General features: G+C 44.9%; 4 protein-coding genes across 4 annotated transcripts in view; 2 read left to right on the forward strand and 2 right to left on the reverse strand.

Annotated features, from left to right (window-relative positions):
- The window catches only part of ccdc78 (coiled-coil domain containing 78), a gene marked incomplete at both ends in the record, with an annotated part of 4,188 nt that extends 447 nt beyond the window's left edge, over positions 1–3,741 (reverse strand). Inside the window, 12 exons of the mRNA XM_080834423.1 lie at positions 54–123; positions 297–325; positions 453–621; positions 1,395–1,600; positions 1,754–1,879; positions 1,974–2,052; positions 2,252–2,340; positions 2,432–2,482; positions 2,657–3,001; positions 3,083–3,169; positions 3,293–3,424; positions 3,670–3,741. Coding sequence (XP_080690549.1) covers positions 54–123; positions 297–325; positions 453–621; positions 1,395–1,600; positions 1,754–1,879; positions 1,974–2,052; positions 2,252–2,340; positions 2,432–2,482; positions 2,657–3,001; positions 3,083–3,169; positions 3,293–3,424; positions 3,670–3,741 — 1,455 coding nt within the window. The remainder of the gene's footprint in view (positions 1–53; positions 124–296; positions 326–452; positions 622–1,394; positions 1,601–1,753; positions 1,880–1,973; positions 2,053–2,251; positions 2,341–2,431; positions 2,483–2,656; positions 3,002–3,082; positions 3,170–3,292; positions 3,425–3,669) is intronic.
- Positions 3,742–4,339: 598 nt separating this feature from the next.
- LOC308362589 (dynein light chain Tctex-type protein 2-like) lies at positions 4,340–4,861 on the forward strand (the record flags this gene model as incomplete). The annotated part of the gene is made up of 1 exon (XM_080835311.1): positions 4,340–4,861. One exon carries the CDS (start codon positions 4,340–4,342, stop codon positions 4,859–4,861), a length of 522 nt encoding a protein of 173 aa, XP_080691437.1.
- A 692-nt stretch (positions 4,862–5,553) lies between these two features.
- Positions 5,554–25,590, reverse strand: part of ift140 (intraflagellar transport 140 homolog (Chlamydomonas)) — a gene marked incomplete at both ends in the record, with an annotated part of 41,413 nt that continues 21,376 nt past the window's right edge. The window contains 11 exons of the mRNA XM_080833934.1: positions 5,554–5,787; positions 6,031–6,172; positions 6,428–6,594; positions 6,752–6,964; positions 7,213–7,419; positions 7,589–7,771; positions 7,861–8,133; positions 8,413–8,545; positions 8,636–8,731; positions 9,076–9,266; positions 9,988–10,165. Of these exons, the coding sequence (XP_080690060.1) occupies positions 5,554–5,787; positions 6,031–6,172; positions 6,428–6,594; positions 6,752–6,964; positions 7,213–7,419; positions 7,589–7,771; positions 7,861–8,133; positions 8,413–8,545; positions 8,636–8,731; positions 9,076–9,266; positions 9,988–10,165 (2,017 nt within the window). The remainder of the gene's footprint in view (positions 5,788–6,030; positions 6,173–6,427; positions 6,595–6,751; positions 6,965–7,212; positions 7,420–7,588; positions 7,772–7,860; positions 8,134–8,412; positions 8,546–8,635; positions 8,732–9,075; positions 9,267–9,987; positions 10,166–25,590) is intronic.
- Positions 11,114–24,050, forward strand: tmem204 (transmembrane protein 204). The gene is made up of 3 exons (XM_080833944.1): positions 11,114–12,319; positions 13,462–13,617; positions 20,835–24,050. The coding sequence occupies exons 1-3, from the start codon at positions 12,043–12,045 to the stop codon at positions 21,077–21,079; spliced, it is 678 nt and encodes a 225-aa protein (XP_080690070.1). The 5' UTR covers positions 11,114–12,042; the 3' UTR covers positions 21,080–24,050.

Consider the following 25,590-nt stretch of genomic DNA (forward strand, 5'->3'; position numbering starts at 1 on the left):
CAGTCTTTATATATGTCACCTTAGTGAATTCTTTAAGGCTGTGTCCCAGTTACCTGAGCTGTGATGGCAATCTCATGTAGTTGTTTTCTGATGTCAGTCCAGGCCACATCATTCAGCTGAGCCCTAAAGCACAGAGAGACGATTATGTGAGTTTTAGAACTATGCCAGCATGTGTCCAGTGTTTAATCACGTAACACAATATGAGGACAAGAGACCCTGAAGATTGAGAGTGCGCCGGTGCAGCAGCTGACTCATTATGTAGCCCACAATATGGAGTTGGAAAAGATCAGACTTACTGCTGAGAAAGGCTGGAGGAGAGCAAGAGCTGTAAGAAGGAAACCAAGCGTCATTCACTTCATCTAAGCAGCATCATTCAGATATGCACTGATGAACCCAAAGAAAAAAAACACACACACCAACCCACCCACCCACCTACCCACACACACACACACCTGCTCCTGTGTCTGTTTGAGTTGGCTCTCTAGTCGGGCTTTGTCCAAGCGCAAGTTGTGTAACTCTTTCTCAGCCTCCCCCTCGTGCTCCCCGAGAGAGAAGTGGGCTTCAGGGGGGCCGGCCTCCAACCCTGAGCCCTCGTTAGCTAGGACCTGCTCCCGCTGAACCCTGGGAAAAGAGGGAAAGGTCCAGAGTGTTGATAAGCAGAGAATCCAACTGTCAATCACAGGAAAGCAAAAGTGGCAATGGAACTCTGCTGATAGGTACTGTAAGATCTGCAATAGTGTTGAGCTGATTTCAGAGCACTTGATGTGGCGTTACACAATGGCTCTCGGGTGGGTGGAGGGTGCACTGGTGTAGAGTGCACTCGACCAAAATGTTACTTGATATTGCAGCCATGGGAACCCATGCAATGGCTATTCAACACAACTGGGCCGGTTGGAGTTTTAACAAAGGAACATTTTTGCACAGATGAACATAATGTCACATGCATCAAGAGTGGAATAGGGAGCATTCAGTATGTACCAAAGTCAACAGGAGAAAGTAACTATATGTGACTTTGCTTCGCTGTTTGCATTGGTATGAATGAGCATGAAGCAAAATAGTGACAGTGTGTATGTGTGTGTAGTCTTGTTTGCATGTGATGTCAGCAAGCCAGAGTTTTAGTATGTATGTAACTGCTTTAAATACAGTGATGTGTATGGTGGAAATGATTATGATGGACATTTCTGTCTGAGAAAAGAAGAGTGCTGCACAAGATCTAGCGCCAACCATGTGGGATTTATGAATTAGCATAGTCTTTTAAGATGAAAGAACTCAAATAATCCAGTTAAGCCATGGCAAGCCATTCTGAGCCTGACCTCTAAGAGTGTTTGAGTGTGTTCAAATCAGTTTAGAGGGGCAATGTGTGTATATATGTGTGTGTGTTTCTGTGTATGTACCTGTAAGCAGCAAGCAGGGAAGTGTGTGTGTTCATGAAAGTGCGTATTTTGCGGCGGTAGTTGCGTGCTGCGTTGGCCAGTTGCTCTTCTCTCCTGCGATAAGCCACTCTCATGTCACTCAACATCCCGTCCACATGACTGTGGAGCTTGGACCAGTAAGATGCCTCCTTCTGGTCTAAGCCCTCCCTCAAACCAAACATGAACTCCTGCAGAGATACATGTTTGTGAATAAATACGGATAAACTCCTGTATTACCTATACATTTTGGAGTGTGTGTGTGCGCGCACGTGTGTGTATGTGTGCGCGTGCGTGTGTGTGTGGATGCTAAGTCTCTGTAGATAATGGGAAGGTCTCCATACTGTGAGGTCCTTTAGATATTTAGTGAGTCTGGCTCTGTACTCCTGGTTCAGCTCTTTCAGTTGATTTTGCAGCTGAGAGTTTTCAGCTTCCAGCTCCTTTTGCTGTTGCTGGGAGGTCATCAGTGCCTGAAAGAAACACACACATATGTTCAAACACACATTTGTCCAAACCCACAGCCAAGTAGACATCACGTGCATGTGTGCATGTGCGCACACTTACCACAGACTGCTCAGCAAGTGTTTGTTGTGTGTTCCTGATTGCTCTCTTATTTTCCTGCTGCTCTCTCCCCATGGCAACCCTGACAAACCACATCAGAGGTAAAACCACATCACACAGCAGCCCACAGAGACCAGATCACAGAGAAACCACATTAAGAGTACAAGCTAAACACACACTCACAGACACACACACACACACACACACACACCAGTGACTTCCATTTGCCAACAGAAACACATGTTCATATTTGTAAGAGTGTGTGTGTGAGATAGACATACACTTTTTCCTCAAGTCTGTGTTGTTGCTCTTCATAACTTTTCTTTATTTTCTCCAGTTCATCCTTCAGCTCGCTCTGTTTACCTAGCAGCTACCCACAAACGTTCAGGAATGCAAAATCACACACATGGTAAAGCTGGCACTGCACATGAGTGTGTGTAATGTTATAAACACCCACTCACAGTTCTCTCCTGGGGGCTCTTGGTCTGTTCCAATGCAACCAGCTCTTCTGGCTGTGAAAACACACACACAAACACAGAGAGAGAGAGAAAGAGAGATTGTTTTACATATATATTTGTAATAAGCCATATGCGGGTGTGTTGTGTTTGTGACCACAGCTACCTTGTATAAGGAAGGAATAATAGAGAATATATGTGTGTGTTTATCTATGAGTCACTGTGCCTCACCCTAACTCTATTGTGGCTGACTCTGCTGACCAGTGCCCTCACACGTTCCACCTCCTCCCCCTTCTGCCGAGCACGCCGCTGAGCGTGGTCCCTCTCCTGGAGGAGGGTGTCATGGGTGTTTGCGAGTGCAAGCAGCTCGGCGCTCAGCTGCTCGGTGTGTGTAGCAGCACGCTCATAGGCCTCACACACACGCAGAAAGTTCCGTTTCAGTGTGCTGTACTCCTCGGCCAGCTCCTTGCTGTTGACCTCGGCAGCGTGTGCCTGTACTGAGGCCCCCTGGAGTTCCCGTCGCAACCGATCACGCTCGGTCTCCAGAGCTGAGGCCACACCCTCTTGAGACAGAAGCTGAACAGGTAGCAAAAATGTGATTAATTAATGTGCATGTGGACATTTGATTTCAAAACACTGGACTGGTGTGTATGTTACCTTATTCTTGAGCTCAAAGTTTTCAGCCTCATACTGCTCTCTCATCTTATTGGCCCTAATCTGAACTTCCACAAGCTCCTTTGACATCTACAAAAGCAATGAACAAAGAAATTGTCAGAAAGATTCAGTGAGACATAGCTAGAGAGCAGGTGTCGAGCTCAGACATTCAATTAAAAAACACTGATTGTACAAACATGATATAGCCTATACCTTCAGTTTCTCTTCCTCGCTGAGCACAAGTTTGGAAGATAGGTCGGTTCTAGAGGCCCCCAGTGTTCCCAGTTTGCTCTGGAGAGAACCCAGTTTACTGACGAGCTGTTCATTTTTGTCTCTGAGCTGAACCTGGGGGGTTGTGAAAGTTGTTTTGTTTGATCATGCATAACCTTACATTGCAATGACATAGATAGATAGATAGAGAGATAGATAGATAGATAGATCGATACTTTATTAATCCAGAGGGAATTTTTCGGTCATCCAGTAGCATTTATTTATATATACAACTCAGAGACACACATACTTAAATCACACACGCAGAATATGTTCACATACACGAACTTTTGAATGAGAGTAAACTTCTTCTTACTTACATTCTCGTCAGTGAGAGAACGGATTTGCTCGTGGAAATCGTTCGTTTTAGAGCGTGCTAACTGTGAAGTCATCTCGAGGAGTAAGTTAGAGAAATAAAATGATGGTGTCCAGGTTACCGACGGCTTGCTGAGTAACCACAAACAGCGGGTTGTTGCCAAGGTCTCAAGATTAGTGGGTTGTAATTGTGATTTAAATTATGCATAGATATTCACGTCAAAGTTTCACTTATCTGTCCAGTAATATTCCCTTTAAAAAACGTATCTTTGTCTTTAGGTTAGGCTATTTTTGGAGTAAATAAACAGCCATCGTTAAGGGACAATTAAAGGATACACCTTGCATATAAGATGCATGGAAGATTTGGAAAGCCTTTTTTATTAAACCTTTAAAATTAGGCCTACAACAGGATCTGTAGTTCGGCATTTGTACTGGTTTCATATTCACAAACCTTTTTCCATGATCCTCCATGGAGCAGTGCCTTCACGCGTCACCAGAGCGCTCTCGTGCGGTGACAGTTGGTACCAAAGATTCCAAAGCGCGGCGCTCTATGATCTTCGGTTGGTACAGGAGAGTGTGAATCAAAGCCATCATCGATTAACAGGAAAGAGCCTCACAGACAGGACTGTCTTCTTCACTCAGAAAAAAAGGCAGCAGCACTAGAGATCCGTTGCAATGTCCGGAGCAGATAAACCTCGCTCGATGGACCGTCGAGCCAGTGTAGTACGGAAAACAAGTCGCAGGGACCTAGACCGACCAAGGGCCTCAAATGCGGACGTTGAGGTGGACGATGACGACGGACATCACATGAAAGGAGGTTCTACAGTTTGGAAGCCTAAAACAAAAATGGCCTGTACTTACCGAATGGGACCTGTGCGTAAGTTTCTTCCACATGTCGTGAAGAAAAGAGTCCAGGAGATACTAGACAAAGCTTTCACCGACCTGGCCTATGACCACGACCACTGCCGAGAAGTGTCTGATAAAGTATCTACAGACACCATGGCTTTTGTCAAGGAGCAAGCGTTCGACCGATACCGATATGTGGTCAGGGTGGTGGTTGGCGAAAAGAAAGGACAAACTGTAAAGATCGCGGGTCGTGCCCTCTGGGATCAGGAAAAAGACAATTTCTTGACCGTCACCCATGAGAACCGTCATTTGTACGCGGTCTGCACGGTGTTCGCACTGTATTTTGAATAACAGTAAACTTGAATAACAGTTAAAATAGTGATTTGTTTGTGTGAAGATTTTTGACTAAAACTAATTATACTCTCATAGATGGGGTTCAAATTTTCTCGAGTTAAACACACTGGTTACATATAAGAAGTGATCCAGACCAATAGGACAACAATATATAAAACATTTTATTAAAATATGATACACTTCTATACAGCATATAATATTGTTTTACAAAATATTTAAGGCCTGTTCAATTCGTACAGCCCTTGAAGAAATGTGGAAAAAGTCACCAAACTATTGAACATACTTTGGTGAGATTTAGGCCTTGAACCTGCATTTCTCTCTGTCTGTCTCTGTCGCTCACACACACACACACACACACACACACACACAACGGCCTCTGCTCAAAGCTCTCAGCAGCCTGGCACTGTCAGTAGAAACCAAACATACACAGGCCTATAAAATAAGTCAGAGGCACAATTCGGTCCCAGAGCCTTGTCAGTCATTACAAGCACTTTCTTATACAACAATATGTGAGAATTATACATATAAAGCAAAGCATTACAGAAAATTGTGAAAAGAAGACTACAATGAATTGACACCATGACTGCACAGCTTGCGCATGAAGCTGTGAAGAGAGGATGTCTCATTGCAAGGCCTTTGTATGATCAAATTAATGAATGACAAACAGAGGTAACTAAACAAAAAATGTCTCAGTCTGGCAGATTCTCGTCCTCTTCCTCCTCCACCACCTCCTCCTCATCCTCTCCCCCGCTGTCGTGGCGTGTGGAGTGAGCGAGGTGGTGTGCGTGTGAGTCCTGGTTGTCTCCACGAGCGAGCTGGAGCCCTGTGGCGTCCTGAAGCGCCGTGAGGCTGTTCTGGCTCACATAGAGCCCCATGTTCACAGACGGCAAGGTACGCCGCAGCTCCTCCAACCTGGAGACGGCCTGAACACACACAAGACATTAGCACGACACTAGTCTCAAAAACCATATTCGTTAGTCTGCTACAGTCTTATACCACTGAACTATTTCTTAACAGACAGAATCATACATTGTGAAGTGTAAGATGAACTCATGAATAACAGATTCCACAGTTTTTCTTAAACTTTAAGCAGACAGATGCATTGCTCTCTACAATTGAGACATCGAGCCGCACATGTTCACTTATTCGCTGGCATGACCACACACCTGCTGATAGTTGCCCTGTTGGCAGTGATGTTCCACCAGAAAGCCGTAAACATCACCCACTCTGACGGCGGGGTCCAGATCCGGCTCCTGCAACAGCGTCTCACACAGATGCATCGCCTCCGCTGGCTCATCTTCATACAGCCTGCAGGCGCACACAAACACACCATGACGAACACACAGTAGTATGCACTCCTGCAGCAATAGCTTATATACATCTCAGAGGAAGTATATTAAGTTATTGCTTCATATATGTCTACTAGCACAAAAACTCAGAAATGTTAACGATAGATAGTGTCTACCATTACCATGATTCATTAGTCTCATGAGTGCCCTCTAGTGGTGGTCAGCCACTGCAGATTTGAAATGGAGATTGTCAGGAGCAGAGGGGATGTCTTACCTGCGCGCTTGGATGAATTTCTTCACCAAGGAGATTCGGTGTGCGAGCTCAGCATTTCTACCGTCCTGGTCATCTGTGTTTCGACCTTTCGCTTTCGATAAACACTTATAGGCCTCCGTTAGTGCACCCAATGCCTTCTCATAGTTCTGGTAGTCGTCTATCTCCACCTACACACACACACACACACACACACACACACAAAATACAAACATGTACACACACAAGCAGAGGAGCTAGCAGTCAGAAGAATTCAACAAAATGTCCAAATATAGCTTTTCAATCGTGAATTTAATCTAAAACAAATTAAGACCCCTATATGCTCACCTGTGCACAGGCCTCGTAGAAGCCTGCCAGCAGGTCAAGAGCTCTGCCTTTGGTGTAAAAGCCGATAATGTTCTTCATGATTTCTGGATCCTTCCGCCAGTCCAGAGACTGCAGGTAGTTGGCGGCCATGATGTAGATCTCCTTCTGACGAGACACTCCAGCGAAAAATATTATCTTCTCTGTGTCACCAGACTTCAACAGAGCGCGCATTGCCTGCAGACAGATAAACAGTTGTTATTTTGACCATTGCAACTGTCGCTGGTAACAAATATTAGACCCGGCCTTAGAGTTGTGACAGAGTGTTAAAGAATGCTTTGATTAAAGCAGAGCTGTAGGGGAAGATCAAACATGATGCAGATTTATAGGACTTAACTATGAACTAGGGATGTGTGCACAACTGTGTTGGCATCAGCTGGTATTAAATCTCCATATGCAATAGGCAGAATGTGTTGCACTTTCACCTTCATTTTATTGCCAGCCTGGGTGTACTTCTTGGTTGCTAGGTGATAGTTGCCCTGGCGCATGCAGCAGTCAGCGATTCGCTCAAGCAGGTCCTTCCGCTCCTCTTCTGATAGGTGGGCTGAGCCTCGCGTCACCGTCATTCTCTCAGCCAGCTCCTCCGTCACAGTCAGGCTCTGGTCCAAACACACCTGCAGGGCCTGGTGGTACTGAACACACAAAATAACCCAAAGACACCCGTCTCAGAGCACAAGCAGACCAGCTAAACCACAACAGCAACACTACTGAACAAAATATGTTACTGAGCGCAAGTCATCTTTTTACACACGGTCACATAAACATAGGGCAGACTAGCCTCATACACATATACACACATACATTCTTAGCAGCCACCAGAAGCTCCACCGCCTTGAGGTACTGTGAGTGTTTGATGAAGAAATCTGAGCAGCGGGCCAGCAGGGCGGGGTCACTGTTCTCATTCAGGTCCTCTGCGATCAACTGTAGAGCTCCAAACTGCTCGGTGGAGAAGGCCAACTCCAGAGCCTTGGAAACATGGCCAGCCTGAGGGGAAATCATTCATTACACCCGTGTCACTCTTTTCCATACTCCACATAGCACACAGACTTTGTTATTTGTGTGGGTTTACTTACCTTGTGGTACAACATGACTGCCCGGTCCATGTGTAAGTTTTTGTCCTCATAGTAGCAGGCGGCCTCCATCATATCTTCAGGATTGCTCAGCAGTGCCAGGTTTAGGAGCTGTTCATCAAGGTTGTTCTCCTTACATAAGCGAATGGCATTGTTGTAGGCCTGCGCCCGTGTGTAGAAGTGCACCGATTGGCCGATATCATCCTGGCCCTCATACTGCCGGGCCAGGTGATAGGAGGCAGCTCTGTTTCCCGTCTCATTGGCTATCTCACTTGCCTGTCAGAAAAAGAGGACCAACCTACTGAATTATTACAAAACTCATCAGCACGCAAAGAGCATCCTCATTTACTGAAGACAGTGTTCTTTTGCTAGTTGGTCCTGGAGTGATGCATAGCACTGACATTATGTGATTTTTGACGTTTGGTGACTTGAAGTGTGACTACAAGGGTCCTTTATTGTTTTAAGGGATTATGCTCCTCTACAGGACATATTACACCACATATCTGCACCACATTTAATTCTGACAAGCTTTTCCTTGTCTGCCAGGTGTGCTACCTTCTGAACGTTGCCCAGGTAACAGTGGACTCGCACGAGAGACAGGAAGTCCTGCGCTTGCTCATAGTAGCGCAGAGCAGAATCCATATCCGACTGGCTCTCAAGGTACTGGGCCCACCACTTATACAGATTCCTGGCCAATCACAAGAGAGAATCACGCATTACATCACCAAGCCAGTTAGGCCTTCACATCGTGTAACACAATAATAAGGGCGGGACTCACTTATCCTTCATCTTATTGACGTAGATTTCCAGGGCGAGGGAGTCTTCGATGAGCATTCTGGGAACTTCGACGCGGTGAGTGTCAGACTTCTCATAACTGCTCCCAGATGGACAGAGAACAACAGGGATAGGAAAGCCATGGCATAAGGAAAGAGTAATGGGAGCACTAATAAAAGATGCCGCAGTGCTAAAAAAGGGTTTGGTGAAATAGCAGGACGTCCTGTCAACGGGAGGATCTGGTGATGTCACAAATATACACTCAATTAAACAAAGGGAGCATGGCAGAGTTGACGCACACACACACACACACACACAGATGCAGACGCAGACGCACAAGGACACACGCACACGCACACACACGGCTTGTTAGGGTCATGGGGCATTCATGAGTGTGAGAGAGGTGGTGGGTCACACTGTGAGAGGGGGGCGGCGGTGACTCACTAGCTGAGGGCGATGTTGGTGTCTCCCGTGGCCTCCTGGTGCTTGGCGTAGCTGTAGTAGGTGGTACGCAGGTGCACGCGGTCGTGGGTCTCGGCCAGCTCTATGGCGCGTTGCCACTGCCCACACGCCTGGTAGAACTTATTCAGCAGGTCGTAACGCCCACAGGAGCGGTACAGGCGCTCAGCCTCCTCCTGACACACCAGGCACCAGAGATGAAGAGAGAGACAGAGGGAGACCGAATGAGAGACAGAATGAGAGACAGAATGAGACAGAGGGAGACCGAATGAGGGACAGAATGAGAGACAGAATGAGAGACAGAGGGAGACAGAATGAGAGACAGAATGAGAGACAGGATGAGAGACATAATGAGAGACAGAGGGAGAGAGTATGAGAGACAGAGGGAGAGAGAATGAGAGACAGAATGAGAGACAGAGGGAGAGACAGAGGGAGAGAGAATGAGAGACAGAATGAGAGACAGGATGAGAGACAGGATGAGAGACAGAGAGACAGAATGAGAGACAGAGGGAGAGAGAATGAGAGAAAGAGAGAGAGTTTTCATATGACATATGAGTTCATGGAAGTTCTGATGCACACTAGGTGAGGCTGAGTCTGTGAGATCCAGAGTGTTGGTGTGTGCGTGTGTGTGTGTACGTATGAGTCTGTGTGAGAGTTCATGTGCATATGCATTCATGCGTGTTCTGATGCACAGTAGGTTTGTGAGTGTGTGTGTGTGTGTGTGAGTGTGTGTGCATGTGTGTGCATGTGTGTGTGTGTGTGTGTGTGTGTGTGTGTGTGTGTGTGTGTGTGTGTGTGTGTGTGTGTGTGTGCGTGCAGTGTGTGTGTGTGCGTGCGTGCGGTGTGTGTGCTTGCTTGCGTGCGTGCGGCGCATGATCACACAGGTGTGTGTCTCACCAGCATGCCCAGCTGTGTTGCCAGCATGGCCACCTGGGCTTCCAGTTGGGGCTCCTTCTCTGCCTCTCTCAGTGCCCGTGCCGCTCTGGCGTTGCCCATGTTCCCCAGGCACACCCGCGCCACGTCCAGACGCCGGCTCTTCACACACATCCGTGCCATGCTCTCCCACACCGCCTCACTAGGGTCATAGGGCAGGGGAAAGAAAAGGTCACCAAAACATCCATACAATGTAAACATGAAAATCTTCACGAGAATCTTGACAGCCATTTACAACATTTTATTTACGGTTTCACAATTAATTAAATTACATTCATTACTGATCTATATTTGTACACGCTTTTGAAACATGCCAAGGCCTCTTGATGTTGTGTGTGATGGTACATTGAGAAAACTAGGGTAGAAAAGATCGAACAACATGATAAGGTGGTAATGTGATCACAAAGGTCTTCCTATATGAGGAGTATATATAAGAAGTATGAAAAACCATTTACGATATTACTCATCGCTTGTCACCCTACAAAAACAATCTCAAAACAGAAACATTCCACACACACACACACACACACACACGCAGTGTGGTCTCCCCACTAAAGGCATATCTCTGCCTACAGAGCCCTGAACTTTATTAATCCCTCCCCACTCGTTCTTTCTTGTACATTCCATCCCTCTCTTCATCTGGGTCCCTCCTCCGCTTGCACTTTGAATTCCACACCCATCTGTTCCTTATTGGAGTCCACTGTCGCCTCCCCCCCCCACACACACATATGGGCTTGTTTATTAAAGTTAGGCAACAGGAAATTCCCTGAATCTTTGGGGGCCCTGAACCCAGCTGAAACCGGAGCAGTTCACCTCACTCGCGAGAGAAAGACAGAAAAAGAAAGGGGGAGTGAGTGAGAGAAAGAGTTAGGGGGAGAGTGGGAGGGCTAGAGAGACCGAGGAGAGTGTGGGAGAAAGGGACAAAAAAGGAGAGAAGAAAGAGTGAGGGGAGAGAAGGAGGAGGGGCTGTGCTCTGCCGTCCTCTACCCCTTTTCCTCAGGAAACGCATCCTGTTGCTGTTTGACTGCAGGAGCAGCGCGCTTGTCACAGAGAAAGGCAGAGGGAGGGAGGGAGAGAGAGAGAGATAGAGATAGAGAGAGAGAGCAGAGCAGTGCAGAGGGAAGGAAGGAGAGAGAGAGGGCGGGAGAGCAAGCGAGCGAGCAGAAGGACTAAACGCTCACACGCTCCCCCACTGTCTCAGCCTTCACCTTCAGACCTCTGGATCTTGCTCCTCAACCTCTCGCTCTCCTCACGGGCAGACCCACTCCAGACCCTCTCATCGGAACTCAGCGTACGCAAGACTCTTTTCTGGGACGGAGCAGACACACTCTCCACAGCTCCACACAGCTCCACACAGCTCTACACAGCTCCATGCATGCCTGTGCAGCGTAGGGAAAGGCTGTAAGTCATTGAGAACAGACTCCAGCGAGAGCAAGAGCACGGCAAAGACCAACGAGCTCCAAACACTTTTCCCCCCGCTGAGAGAGGGAAGAGAAAAAAAGAAAAGAAAAAACACAGGAGGGAAAAAAAAAAAGAGAGACAAGGGGGAGAGTGGGATCCCGCCTCCACTGTCAAGCAGCTGCAAAGTTTGAGGAGCAGAAGAGGAGAGGGAGGAGAAGAAGGGAGAGATTGGGAGTCAGTGAAAACAGCAAGAAAGACACCCACTGAGCTGATAAATTAGAAGGGGTGCAAAGAACGCAAAAAAACATAGATCCACCGAGAAACGAGAGACCGAAGAAGAGGAACATTGTCATGGCCCAGGTCTTCAAGAGGCCCCCTCGAGTCCGTGCCTCCGAGGAAGAAGGATAAAGACCACTGGCGTCGAACATAACCCCCCACCCCCCTCCCCAGCGGACAAGAATGAACGGAGATGTTCTCTAGCTGACACCACTGGGTTGGACCATCCCATCACCTGAACACCTCTGTGTGTGTGTGCGTGTGTGTGTGCACGGGCCTGGAAGAAAGCGAGAGGGGGGGAAGAGAGTGTGTGAGTGTGTGTGTGAGGGAGCGGAGGGCTGCATGGCTGTGCAGCGGCTGGTGCTGGCTGCAGTGGCGGTGGCCCTGCTCTCGCTAGTGCTCAACAACACGGCGGCGTGGAGCCCCAGCTGGGTGCTGCAGACGCTGGACAGTGGACGGCGCCGCAGCGTGGGCCTCTGGAGGATGTGCTCGCTGGAGGGGGGCCGGCTGGAAGAGGCCGGGGCCGGGGGCTCTGAGGCGGGCACCCGCGGACTCTGCAAGGGACTCACCTGGGGCTCGGATGATGCCGGGTACCAGGAGTCACGCAGCACGGTGAAACGTAAGTGCACACACAAACCAGTGTGTGTCTATGTTTGAGTATGCATGTGCAGATGTGCATGTTACAGTGGCACAAGGCAACCAACTGTGTTAAAACACTCTTAAGGTGTACCCTTATGTGCAACAACAAAATATGCTTAATAATGCTTAATAAAAATGCTTAATAAAAAAAGTAATATAAAGAATATTTCACAGTACAATTAATATTTGAAGTTTTATTCCATACTTGAATGTGAGAAGCACTTCTCTGAATAGGAGTATCATAGCACAGGTTAAACTGAGCTCTATTTGCTCAAGATTGACCTTTTGTTGAGCTGCATAGCAGCGCCCGCTCTCAGCTGGCTCTCATGTGCCTGCCAGTGCCACTGCATGAATGGGTCATGACCCAGGCAGCAACTATGAATGAAAATGAATGGCATTTAAACGGATTCCTGTTGTTTCCTTTGCCTCATTCACTGACTATAAGCACAGGTGCAGGCCAGTGGAAGTTCTGAATTTACAAAATCAACATTTGTTGAAACAGCAATTCAGTGAGAAAAAATGGTGAAAGGCAAGCTATAGATCAGCACATTGTGCACCAAGATTAGGGCAGAATGGTGTGTATTGATTTGGGTATGTTGCACACACACACGCTAAATGTGGACAATCTGAAACTCTGGTGTTATGTCTAGAAACAGTAATTTGGACAAGAAGAGGTCTGATTTGTAAAAAAAATTGTGCATAGGTTGGAAAAGGAATTATAGATTTGAAGATTAACTATTCCATTAGGTAATGACTAATACGAACTCTGTAAATGAATTGATCCTAGCCACGCTGAAAAAAAGAACCCCCATATCTACTGTATGTGAGCTCTGGCTTATGGATTCCCAGAAAGGAATCATGGGTAGCAGGAAACTCTGACTCTGTGAGGTATGCTGGGAAACAGGAAGGATCACCAACACAGGATTCTCACCACAGCTGACAGTACATCTGCACACGATTACAGCAAAAATACTCTCCCTGTGTGTGTGTGGCTTTGTCTGGTGTAACATTCTATCTCCGATCTCAAAGTAGTTTGTCTTTTTTCCACCTTCATCTCTGTTCAGTGTGGGACTTTTACATAAGGGGCCTTCTTATGATCTTTGTTCCTCTCTCTCACCCCAGTGCAGTTTGACATGATGCGTGCCTGCAATCTCCTAGCAACTGTTGCCCTGACAGCAGGTCAGCTGATCTACCTTCTGGGGCTGCTGGAGCTGAAGTTCATTACCCAGGATTCCCAGTGGTGGGAGGAGGCCATCGCAGCCCTGTTCCAGCTAGCCAGTGAGTATCCCCCAACTTAACCAGCGCAAACTATTGATCACATTCTTCTTTCTCTCTCTCCATCACACACACACACACACAGACACAGAAACACAGAAACACAGACACAGACACAGACACAGACACAGACACACACACACACACAGTGTTGTCACAGGGGCTCGACATGAGAGTTGCGTGTGAGCAGGACTATAGGGGGAGGACTTTGCTAACTGCTGCTTGTCTTTGTTGTGTGACACTTGCAAGCAAAAGCAGACAGTGCTTTGAGGATCTGTAACAGAACAAATATCAACAAATAGAACCCACCCCTACAGCGCCCCCCCAGCCCCCCGCGCCCACCCGCAATCAAACACTCCACAACAATGAGCTAGGGGCCCCGCCAAGAACCGACCCTCGCTTATCAGATCACACCGTCTTCTTGGAAAGCACTCTTCACTCAGAGCACAGCAGCACCAGAAATAGACCCATGCTGTGGGTGTGTGTGTGTGTGTGTGTGTGTGTGTGTGTGTGTGTGTGTGCGTGTGTGTGTGTGTCTGTGTGTGTGAGTGTGAGTGAGTGAGTGATTGTGTGTGTGTGTGAGTGAGTGAGTGAGTGAGTGAGTGAGTGTGTGAGTGTGTGTGTGTGTGTTTGTGTGTGTGTGTGAGAGGGGGGGGGGTAACAACTTCTAAAAAAATCCCCCTCCTTACTCCCCCTGAGCAGACATTCCTAGGCCGGAGATCAGAGGGTGAGAGTTAGGGTTATGTGCAACAGTGTCAAAATGAAGTTCTGAGTGCTGTATTATCGGCCACCGCTGTAATTGTGTTTGCATCTCATACTATGGCTCTCTGTGATTTGGTAAGATAAGATGTTTGCCTTTCTCTCGTAGGGCGTTTTTCCATCATTGGCCAGGGAAGTGCTGTCACCACGGTATTGTGTTCAGGAGAGGAGTCTCTGTGTGTGTGTGTGTGTGTGTGTGTGTGTGTGTGTCTGGTTGTCAGAGGGGAAAACTAGCTGTGTCCGTTCGTGACGTCTGTTCCTGGACATTCTGTAAACGCTGTCCCTCTATCAGAGTCCATGGTGTTGCTTTGCTAGCTCTGTGCCTGTGTGTCTGGACCGTGAATGCGCAGGCAGGGTGAGGGCTGGACAGCGCTGCTGTGTGAGAGTGTCACAGCTGTGGTTATATTTAGTGTCTGTGAAAGAGACCGGCGAGAGACGGGCAGGCGCCAGGATTTCCCTACGCAGGACGGGGAAGTGCTGCCACTACCTGTTATGCAAAATCCCCTGAAGCCCTGCGTCCCGTGAATACACACACACACACACACACACACACACACACACACACACACACACACACACACACACACACACACACACACACACACACACACACACACACACACACACACACACACACACACACACACACCACAGAGGAAAGAAGAAGGGGATGTAGAGGGGTGGATTGTTAAGACAGAAATTGCAAACCAGTCCGTTTGTTTGTCCATGTTTGTTCAATGTGGTTCAAACAGACCACTTGAGGCTCATGCATATGAAAGCCCTTTAAGCCCTTCCAAACCCCAGCACTGCTGAATGCATTCACTGGCTTCCAGCCAGACTGGATTCCACTGGAGCTCTTCAAGGCATCTTATTATTCACCTACACAACGAGTGAATCATGCAAATGTCCAATAACCAGAGGACTTCCTAAACAGGCCCCGGTTCATTTCCTGTGGTCTTGAGGAGAAGAAGGAGTGCGGAAGATGGGGAGGAAAGGTCAGGCCAGGCTGGGCTATCCCTGGGAACGGAATGGGCCATGTCCTCGGGGGAAGAGAAGGAGTGGGGTCACCTCTTACGGGCCAGTGGCGCTCAGTGACCCATAGGAGTTGACCTGACCTTAGCTGGCACTGGCAAAAGGATTGATCAATAGAATGACAAGTCTTCCTTAGTGGTCATGCCATATCAGGAGCTGATGATGGTGGGGATTTTTTTTAAGGCCAAAAGGTTTTACAATTATTAATTTTTATTTTATTTTATTATATAAAACGCAATTGAGTCAGTACTGCTACAATGCAGAACAATCTGTATAGTCACTGTGGACTGATGGAGTACGTGCCTTTGAATGATATGATCTTTGTAAATTAGTTCTAGGAGAGACTGTGAGCAATGTGGTTATCAATGAGAGTTGACAGATACAATGACAGTGAATTAAATGGAGGGTAACTGATGAGAATTGTAGTCATTCATAAGATATGAATGGTGCACTTGTGTGAATGAGTTATTTTTGCTCAGTGATTGCTTGGAATGCCAAGTTTTGGTTTCCATTGCTATCAACCTCAGACTGTAGAAAAACACCAGGCACATTCCAGTCCAGCCAGCAGATTTCTGCAGAGACACACACACACACACTAAAGTAAGATTAGCCAGGGCCAGGTTAGGGATGAATGAGGGTGAGGGGTGGAGGGGTGGACAGCTGGCACCGTGCCCAGCACCCTCCCCATGACACTGGGCAAATGAATAGTCAGCTGTAGCAACACAAAGGCAAGCTGACTATCTGCAGCAATGTTGAAAGAGTGGGGAGAGAAGAGATGGGAAGAGGGAGCAAATCGCAGCTCTTCTGCCTGATGTGTTAAGAAGATGATGTCTCATACAAACTTAACCATACACAGCTCCATTTCACAAGATCTCGCTCAGAATGTTTCACTTTGAAAACACAGGGGTCGATTCTTCCAGAGAATGCAAGACTTCCAAGAAGATTGAGCAACAGACAGAGAAAGGGAGTGATATGAAAAGGGTGGAGGAAGGGTGGTGTGGGTGAAGGGGTGAAGGAAGGATATCAGCGATTACACAGTGCTAAAGAAAACTTAGTCATACACACAGACTTAGAAATACAGGACAGAGAGAGCAAAGGCTCATTAGTCAGATCACCACAAACACACACACACAGTTTAAATAAATCTGCTGGACGGCCAAGCCCCAACAAACAAACGGTTTCATATGCCAATCTATCCTCAGCTCTCTCCTCCTTTCCTCAGGTCTTATGTTCTCCAGACAGAATTTCCTCCGGACTTCTTACATTTAGGGATGTAAGTTAAACAGAATACACTTAAACTGATACAGTATGTCTTGGATATCTTACACTATACCAAGTCCTTTCTGAAAGCCAGTTTAAAATCTTAATCTCTATAAAGCTTGTGGGATGTGACGACTCCCCTTGGCTGCGGCCCCTCTGGCCTCTCCGTTTGACTGCAGGAATGCGGCGTGGCGATGAGTGATTTCAGCTTCCACAGAGCGGATGAGATAAGCCTGCGATGGGAGGTGAGCCACTCGGAGGATGTCACCGACCAGGAGTTATTCACAAGGGCTGTGCCAGGATCAGTCTCCTCCTTTGCACGCACTAGCCACATTCATCAGGGCCTGCCAATATAGCCTTGTCCAAAATAAGAGCCTTTCATCTGAAACACTTCAGCAGAGACTGGTTTGGGATCAGTAGTTTGTCTCTAGATAACAGTCAGGCAAGTAAGAGCTGGGATGGAACTAGAGGCAGTGGTGGCGGCTAACAGTCTAGAAAGACCTGATTAGGGATTGGTCTTCTACTTTTCACTGTTCTGGTTTGGACAGGGTATACACATAGGAGTGAGGGCAGGAATTCAGAGCCAAGTGTGTATGTGTATGTGGGGGGGGGGTTACTGCAATATGCTGGCGCTGAAATCGTTGATGTGCTCTAGCTATGGACCGTGTCCTGTGAGTTAGGGATGCACCGATCCACTTTTTTCACCTCCGATACCGATACCGATATCTGAGGTTTAGTATCGGCCGATACCGATCCGATACCGATATAAAAAAAACAGCGCCAACTGGTAACTGTGTGTATGTGTGTGACCACACTTGCGAGAGGGAGAAATGAGGAGTGCATGACATGAGATCTTGTTGCATTTTTTGCTAATTTTCTACTTGACATCATGTCTAGTCATCACTATCAATTCATAACATAGGCTAAAAATAATCACAAATAATGTACGTTCTAACTAGCGCTAGTGTTCATATTAGTTAACAATCATATATCCGCTAGCGCCAACTTTTACGTTACATTGTAGAGGCTCAGCATGGTGACCTGTTAATGTATTTGCTGGTTCTAGTCTGTTAAAAGACCCACGATTACCAAAGCAGTATTCTTTATCTCCCTTTAATGTGCATTCATCAATTTCCATTACATGACGATGCATGTGATCCTACGTATCCTATCCTATATGTGAGTGTCTGCAATGAGAATGGGGACTAATTAGTAGGGGTGGGAATCTCTTGGCACCTCACGATTCGATTCGAAATCGATTCAGAGGTCAACGATTCGATTTAAAATCGATTATCGATTATCGATTTAAAATCGATTTTTCTAATTTAAAAAAAATTTCTTTATTTTTTTTTTTTTTTTACACATCCATTTTATGTTGAAATGCAAGCTGCATCGACTATTGCATTGCTCATAGAAAGTCAAAATTGTGACCATTAAAAGCTTTTACTCTAATAAAGCAAATAGCGAAGGTAATTCATCTGTTGATTTTCTTCAATTTAGACTCTGAGTTGCAAACTCAAATGATTCAATAGTCAAAATGCATCGATAATCGTTTTATCGGTTTTGAATTGATATTCGATAATCAATCGATAATTGCATTTCAACATAAAATGGATGTGTAAAAAAACCGATTATCAATTCTAAACTGATAAAACGATTATCAATCCATTTCGACTTTTAAAACATTTGAGTTTGCTACTTAGAGTCTTTGCTACACTTCCTACTTTGTGTTTGATAATTAAAGAAAATCAACAGATGAATTACCTTCTCTATTTTTTATGAGAGAAAAAGCTTTTCCTTGTCACAATTTTGACTGTCTATGAACAATCCAATAATCGATGCAGCTTGCATTTCAACATGAAATGGATGTGTAAAAAAAAAAAAAAATTTTTTTTTTTTTTTTTTAAATTACAAAATCGATTATGAACTTTTCTGAATCGAGACAGAATCGTTTTAGAGAGAATCGATTAAAATCGAATAATCGATTTTTTCCCCCACCCCTACTAATTAGCACTGCACTGAATTACTTTAACATGAGTTATTGCTACACGATAACAATTACACAACTAATATTTCTCGATACATATAATTGTGGGCATTACACAAGGCAACATGAATCTCATTCATAGCTCATCCAGTCGAAATCTTAACAGGATGAACCCATCTTTGTTAGAGCGAATCAACATCAGGACATAACTAAATCTCCGCTTAGCATGCTAATCGCTACTAATAGCAACGTGCACTCATAATACACTACCTATATACATAAACATAAACAAAAAAAAAATCTTCTTTTTTTTTTTTTTTTTTTAATTGTCACCGATACCCGATCTAGAAATGTCTTCAATATCGGTACCGATACCAATATCGGATCGGTGCATCCCTAGTTAAGGTGCCGCTTTGCTTCTACGACTGCGTTACTGCGTGGTCACGCAGTTGTTTCGACGAACTCACAGAAACTTCGACGGACTTGTGAACATTAATAGTTCTCCGTCGGTTGGAGGGTGTCGCAAAGCAATAATAAAAAAAAATTGCGGACCAAACTCCGTAGATGGTCGTATTTGTACATACAAGTTGTTTGTTTGACTTTGTTTTGCTTAGATTTTTGAAAAGTTATGTAACTGAAAAATACGTATGAGGGGATTTGCGAGGTGTCTGAGCCAGCTATCTAATGTTAGCATGCTACTGCCCACAAGGTAAACAGCGATGGGTTGGACCAATCACAGGCCTGCGGCTTGCGTCGCCTTGTCGGATAGTTAAAACATTTGGGAGACGCACGCAAGCACGCAACGACGCAAGGGGCCATTAATTAAGCTTAAGTGTGCTGAGTTAGTGTGCTCTGAGTTGGTCAGTGTTGTGCAAGTTCACACCTCTCATGAACTAGTTCAAAGTTCAGTTCATACAAGTAAACAAGAATAGTTCACGTTCATAGTTCACCATTTAAATTCTGAACTAGTTCATTTCATAGTTTTAAGGTGGAAAGTAAGAATGAAAGAATTAACTTGTTTTTTAAAGAAAACTTTATCCATCACTACCCCTTGCCTTAAACTGCACTTCATATTGATACACGCATCAATTCCTAAAATAAATGTTTTTTTTATTATTGCTAATTTTTCAGGAGGTCATAATTTGCACAGAAGGGTGAGATTTTAACTGTTGGAAACCTAATAATAAGGTGCATCGGATGTACTCGGAGAGTCTGCGTCTCTTAGCTTTTAATTGGCATTTTTATATGAGACCGAGAGCTGTTGTCTTGGAATACTTTGCTTGTTTGGTATACATGTGTGTGCAATGATTCATGGGTAACGCAGTGCGAAGTCGAGTTAGTTGGTTTAGGTATACATCGCAGAAATGATATGGGTACTAAGCAACGACTTAGTGCAAGCATTCCATTTAGACAGCGTTTCTCCTCAGGGGAAGGAAAACATTCATAACATTTTTAGCTAGACCTCAGTGGCGCCGGACCTCAGATAATATGAACGTGTTCACCGTTCCAATTCATTATTTGTCATTAGGTTGCGATCAGTTCATCGTTCTCATAAAAATTAACGCTTTCAATAAACGCATCCTTTTGAACTCGTTCATGCACAACACTGGAGTTGGTGTGCTGTTGCCATGGGCTGGCGTGCTGCGAGTTAGTGTGCTGTGACGAGGGCGTCTGTGGAATGTGTCCTGTTGAGTGTGCTCAGCTCCAGCATGGCTGTCCATCAGCATTACCTCCCTGCCGTGTGCTGTTGTGAGGCACAGAGGGAACGCCTCAGACATGGGCCAGGCCACTCGGGCCTTTAGAAAGTGAACAACTATTATTGTTTTTATTATTCTTTGTCCTATTCTCCAATGCTCAGTCTGCCTTTACTTGCGTGTGTGTTAGGTGTGTGTGTGTGGTGTGTGTGCATGCGTAAGTGTTCTGTGAAATGAGCTCCATCTTTTTCTAATTACAGCTGTGCTTGGAAGCATGAGCGCACCCAAAACCCCACAGTAACCAAATACAGCAGAGCTTTACATAGAACCATGTAGAGAAGGAAACCCCCAAAAATACACAGTAAAAAGCATTCAACCTTGACGCACACTAAAGATCTAAGTCACTAAAACTCAAACACGCACCACTCATTTTCTTTCGCCTCGTTCATTCCCTCTCTTTCTCTCTTTCTGTCTCTCCCTCTCTCTAGGTTTTGTGCTGGTGATTGGCCTGGTGACGTTCTATCGCATTGGTCCGTACACACAGCTGTCGTACTCGTGCTACATAAACATCGCCGCCTGCTTGCTGGCCACTCTGGCCGCTGCCGTGCTGATATGGGACATTCTGCATCGCCGTGACGACTGCCTGAGTCCGCGGGTCATTGTCATCAGCCGCTCCCTGGCCACCAACTTCAGGCCACGCCTCGACAATGACTATGTGGAGTCGCCGTGCTGAGGCAAACACACACAAACAAACAAACAAACAAACACACACACACACAAACACGCGCGCACACAGACGATGGAACAGACTTCTGAACTTTCTACAACGCTTGCAGCATTCTGACACAGAGTGAACAGGAAGAGCTGGGATGAAATGAGAACAATAATCACCATTGCGTGTGCACACACACACACACAGTCACAGTCACAGTCACACTCACACACACAGTCACAGTCACACGCACACACACACACAAATACACTCCTGGACTGAAATGGGTTAGGACCTTAAATGGACACTGAAGGGGTGGTAGAATATCAAGCTGGATCTTGACAAATTTCATTCTCTGGGCACTTATAAAAGAATAGCCAATATATGTTATATATCTAATTGTACACATGTTTATACCTGTGGATATGATACGATTGAGTTAGATATATAAAGTCGAAGGAGCTAGCTATTCCACACATATATAACTCAAGGCACATATTCCCTGTTGTGGATTCTTTGGTACCTAATGCTGATTCTTTATCTTTTAGCCACTTAGCGACATGAAGGGCAGGACATGCATTCTCACCAAGATCGCAAATGAGGAAACAAGTGAGGATAGTTTTATAAATGTCCACACCATCACAATGGCCTATGCCCCTTTGAGAAACAGCCCACCTATTTGCACTTCAAACATTCCAATGTCGATTGACACAACGCCCCTAAATCAGCATTCGGGGTACCCATGGACTTAGAGCAAGGCCAGACTAAGCGGATTTTCATACTTTCCGGAACGTACCTTGACAAAATGGCCTCCCGGCCAGATAAATCTGCCATTTGGAGCGTTACTTTCCGTCAAGGTTAGAATCCCCTCTCCAGAGTGGGACGGTTGCAATCTACCCTGCTATCAGGGCCTGTCTGGCCGCAAATCGGGTTTGAATCCGCAAATCTGATGACGTAATTATCCCACGTGAACGCTGGAAGCTGTCAAGTAGTCACGTACATCTTCCCAATCGCAATAAAAACTAAAAAATGTAAGTCTTCTGTTCTGTTTATGGCTGGCAAACAACGATCTAAGAAGGGCACGTTTTATTCACTGAGTTACCAAAGCAGTCTTCTTTATGGGGACTAATTTACACTGCACTGAATTACACAACTAATATTACTAGATACATATAATTGTGGACATTACACTAGGCAACATGGATCTCATTCATATCTCATCCAGTCGAAATCTTAGCAGGATTGAACACATCTTTATTACAGCGTATCAACATAAAAACAGAACATAGCTAAATCTCCGCTTAGCGTGCTAATCACTACTAATAGCACTAGAAGGTAGCCCAAAATGTGGTATTTAATACACACAATCTATCACAGTAGCAACTTCATGAAAACCCTTACTTTCATTAGGTATGCACATAATGCATCACATACAGGTCGAACAATGATGATTTAAGCATAGGAAATGTATAAGGCACAGTATGGTCAACTACTTGGCGACAAACTGAACTGTCACCAACTTAACTAGTTGTAACTTGTCGTCTTCTTCTACGAGTCTTCTTCTCCATTTCCGGTAGCACCCTTCACAGCGCCACCAACAGGCCTTGCATATGTACTACAGCATATTCACCAGTTTCAATGGGTGTGTGTGGCCGTAGAACAGCGCAGCACAGCTTTGTCTGGCCGTGATTGACTAACCCACAGGCTAACCCAACAGGCCTTGCATATGTACTACAGCATATTCACCAGTTTCAATGGGTGTGTGTGGCCGTAGAACAGCGCAGCACAGCTTTGTCTGGCCGCGATTGACTAACCCCGAATACGTTCCGGAAAGTATGAAAATCTGCTTAGTCTGGCCTTGGCCTTAGTGGGCTCACAGCTCCTGTATCACAAATGGTATGTAGGTTCAGCAAATTAAACGTTGAATGAGCTAAAAGATCTAGGGGTCAGTATTTACTTTGACATAGCAGAATGGGAGATGGAGGCTTTAAAAGGTATTATATTAAATTCAAATGGTTACATTATAGCTGGTTGATTATTGTGCATATTGTTGCAGTATTTTACAGGTATTGCCATGCAGTTCCTTAGACAGCACTATAATCCAATGAAATCTATAAATGAATAGCAGTAAAAAGTTTCATTTCATGCCGAGTCAACAAGTCTCACAACCAACTAAGCAACACAGCCAGATGACATTATCTGAATGGGGATCGTTTTCCAAAATAAACCAAGCAAATCAAATAATTCTACCTCCAAATTCATCTAAACATGAATTGCTACACATTAATTGCTCAAACTACACTTAAACCAAAGGATACATACATAAGGACTAGGGGTGAAAGAGCTTGACATATACAAGGTTCACAATAAAGACTTGCTTGTGTGCACATATAGGATGTGGGTTTCCACAAGAAAGCTTTATAAATCACTTTATGGCGGATCCCATCTTTGTTGAATGTCTGCTCGCTTGAGGTACATGTACTTGACTTAATTTAATATACTGTTAAATACAAAAAGTATTCCAATGATAACCAACAGCGTCTTAACATCTTATGGACTTTCCAAGGAGGGAAGGGAAACAATTCTGGAGGTAAATACAATAAAACATAAGAAGACTGAGTCCTATATGTGTGGTTTTCCTTAAATATTTTAGTTTTTACTCACACGACTGACTTACAGAGAGGGGAAACTCCTGAATGGACCAACCAAAACATTTTATCCAAGGCATCTATAGGTTATTATTATTTACAATCATTTAGTATTTACAATTATTTATAACTTAAAGTTTAAGTAATAATGAATAGTATTTATTATGTCCTTATGTGTGACTTTTTTCTGCAAATGATTTGGCAGCATTTGAATGTTCCTTCAATTACACTTTCTTTTATCTTAAGGACCGACCTTCGCTTCCTAATGTAGTTACAGACTCGTTTGTTTGCTCAAATGAGAGCAAGTTTGTATTTTCAGTTCCTTTTCATTAAACTAAGATTAACAGATACCGTCATTTCTGCCATTTTACTTAATTTATAGGATGAATTAGGTATGTCAAGTTGTGATTGTTTTGATATGTTAAATTCTGAATGCTAATGCGAACATGTGCAAAATAGAAATTCCAACATTTCTATTCCCCAGATTTCATAATAATTCAGTGTACCGGTGCCCTTGTTCTATATTCCACTTTTGTCCCAAAGGTTTTTCCTAAAGTGGTATTTTTGCCAATGCATAAGAAATTACCGTGAAATTATTGAGGGGCCTCTTGCAGTAATTGCTATGCAGTCATACTTGTTTAAAACCCTGTGACGGTCTTGGTCTGGCTTGTGTCAAAATGAGGTTTTTCTTCTCAACCACTGGGCAGAAAGGCAGAGCATAACTTCTAGAAGTACTACGTTTGATGTGTGAAAAGAGTGACTGAACTGCGAAGCTACAAACCTTTATACAGCCGCGGAAAAAATTAAGAGACCACTTCAAAATTATCAGTTTCTCTGGTTTTACTATTTATTGGTATGCGTTAAAGTAAAATGTACATTTTAGTTTTATTCTATAACCTACTGGCAACATTCCTACCAAATTTCAAATAAAAATATTGTCATTTAGATCATTTATTTGCAGAAAAATGACAATTGGTCAAAATAGCAAAAAAGATGCAGTGTCTTCAGATCTCGAATAATGCAAAGAAAACAAGCTCATATTCATTTTTAAACTACACAATACTAATGCTTTAACTTAGGAAGAGTTCAGAAATCAATATTTGGTGGAATAACCTTGATTTAAAATCACAACTTTCATGTGTCTTGGCATGCTCTCCACCAGTCTTTCACATTGCCGTTGGGTGACTTTATGCTACTCCTGGCGCAAGAATTCAAGCAGCTCGGCTTCTTTTCATGGCTTGTGACCATCCATCTTCCTCTTGATCACATTTCAGAGTTTTTTTTATGGGATTCAGGTCTCGAAATTGGGCTGGCCATGACAGGGTCCTGATCTGGTGATACTCCATCCACACCTTTACTGGCCTGGCTGTGTGGCATGGAGCATTGCCATGCTGGAAAAAACACTTCTCAGAGTTGGGGAACATTGTCAGAGCAAAAGGAAGCAAGTTTTTCTTCCGGGACAACGTTGTACTTTGCCTGGCTGAGGTTTGTAAAAGACCATAAGGATTGAACCAAAGCGGACTGGAGGGTCTCCTAGTTCGTCTTCTCTGATGAGTCCAATTTTCAGCTTTGCCCAACACATGGTCGTCTGATGGTTAGACGGAGACCTGGAGAGGCCTACAAGCCACAGAGTCTTGCACCTACTGTGAAATTGGACTCATCAGAGAAGACGAACTAGGAGACCCTCCAGTCGGCTTTGGTTCAATCCTTATGGTCTTTTACAAACCTCAGCCAGGCAAAGTACAACGTTGTCCCGGAAGAAAAACTTGCTTCCTTTTGCTCTGACAATGTTCCCCAACTCTGAGAAGTGTTTTTTCCAGCATGGCAATGCTCCATGCCACACAGCCAGGCCAGTAAAGGTGTGGATGGAGTATCACCAGATCA

Source organism: Sprattus sprattus, assembly GCF_963457725.1.
Source record: "Sprattus sprattus genome assembly, chromosome: 3".
Classification (NCBI taxonomy): domain Eukaryota; kingdom Metazoa; phylum Chordata; class Actinopteri; order Clupeiformes; family Clupeidae; genus Sprattus; species Sprattus sprattus.

What these genes read in the sequence shown, in the direction of transcription:
- tmem204 (XM_080833944.1), top strand. Translation starts at nt 12,043, where the DNA reads ATGGCTGTGCAGCGGCTGGTGCTGGCTGCAGTGGCGGTGGCCCTGCTC. An exon ending in GTCACGCAGCACGGTGAAAC is followed by an intron (nt 12,320 to 13,461) that starts GTAAGTGCACAC and finishes CTCTCACCCCAG; the next exon opens with TGCAGTTTGACATGATGCGT. An exon ending in AGCCCTGTTCCAGCTAGCCA is followed by an intron (nt 13,618 to 20,834) that starts GTGAGTATCCCC and finishes CCCTCTCTCTAG; the next exon opens with GTTTTGTGCTGGTGATTGGC.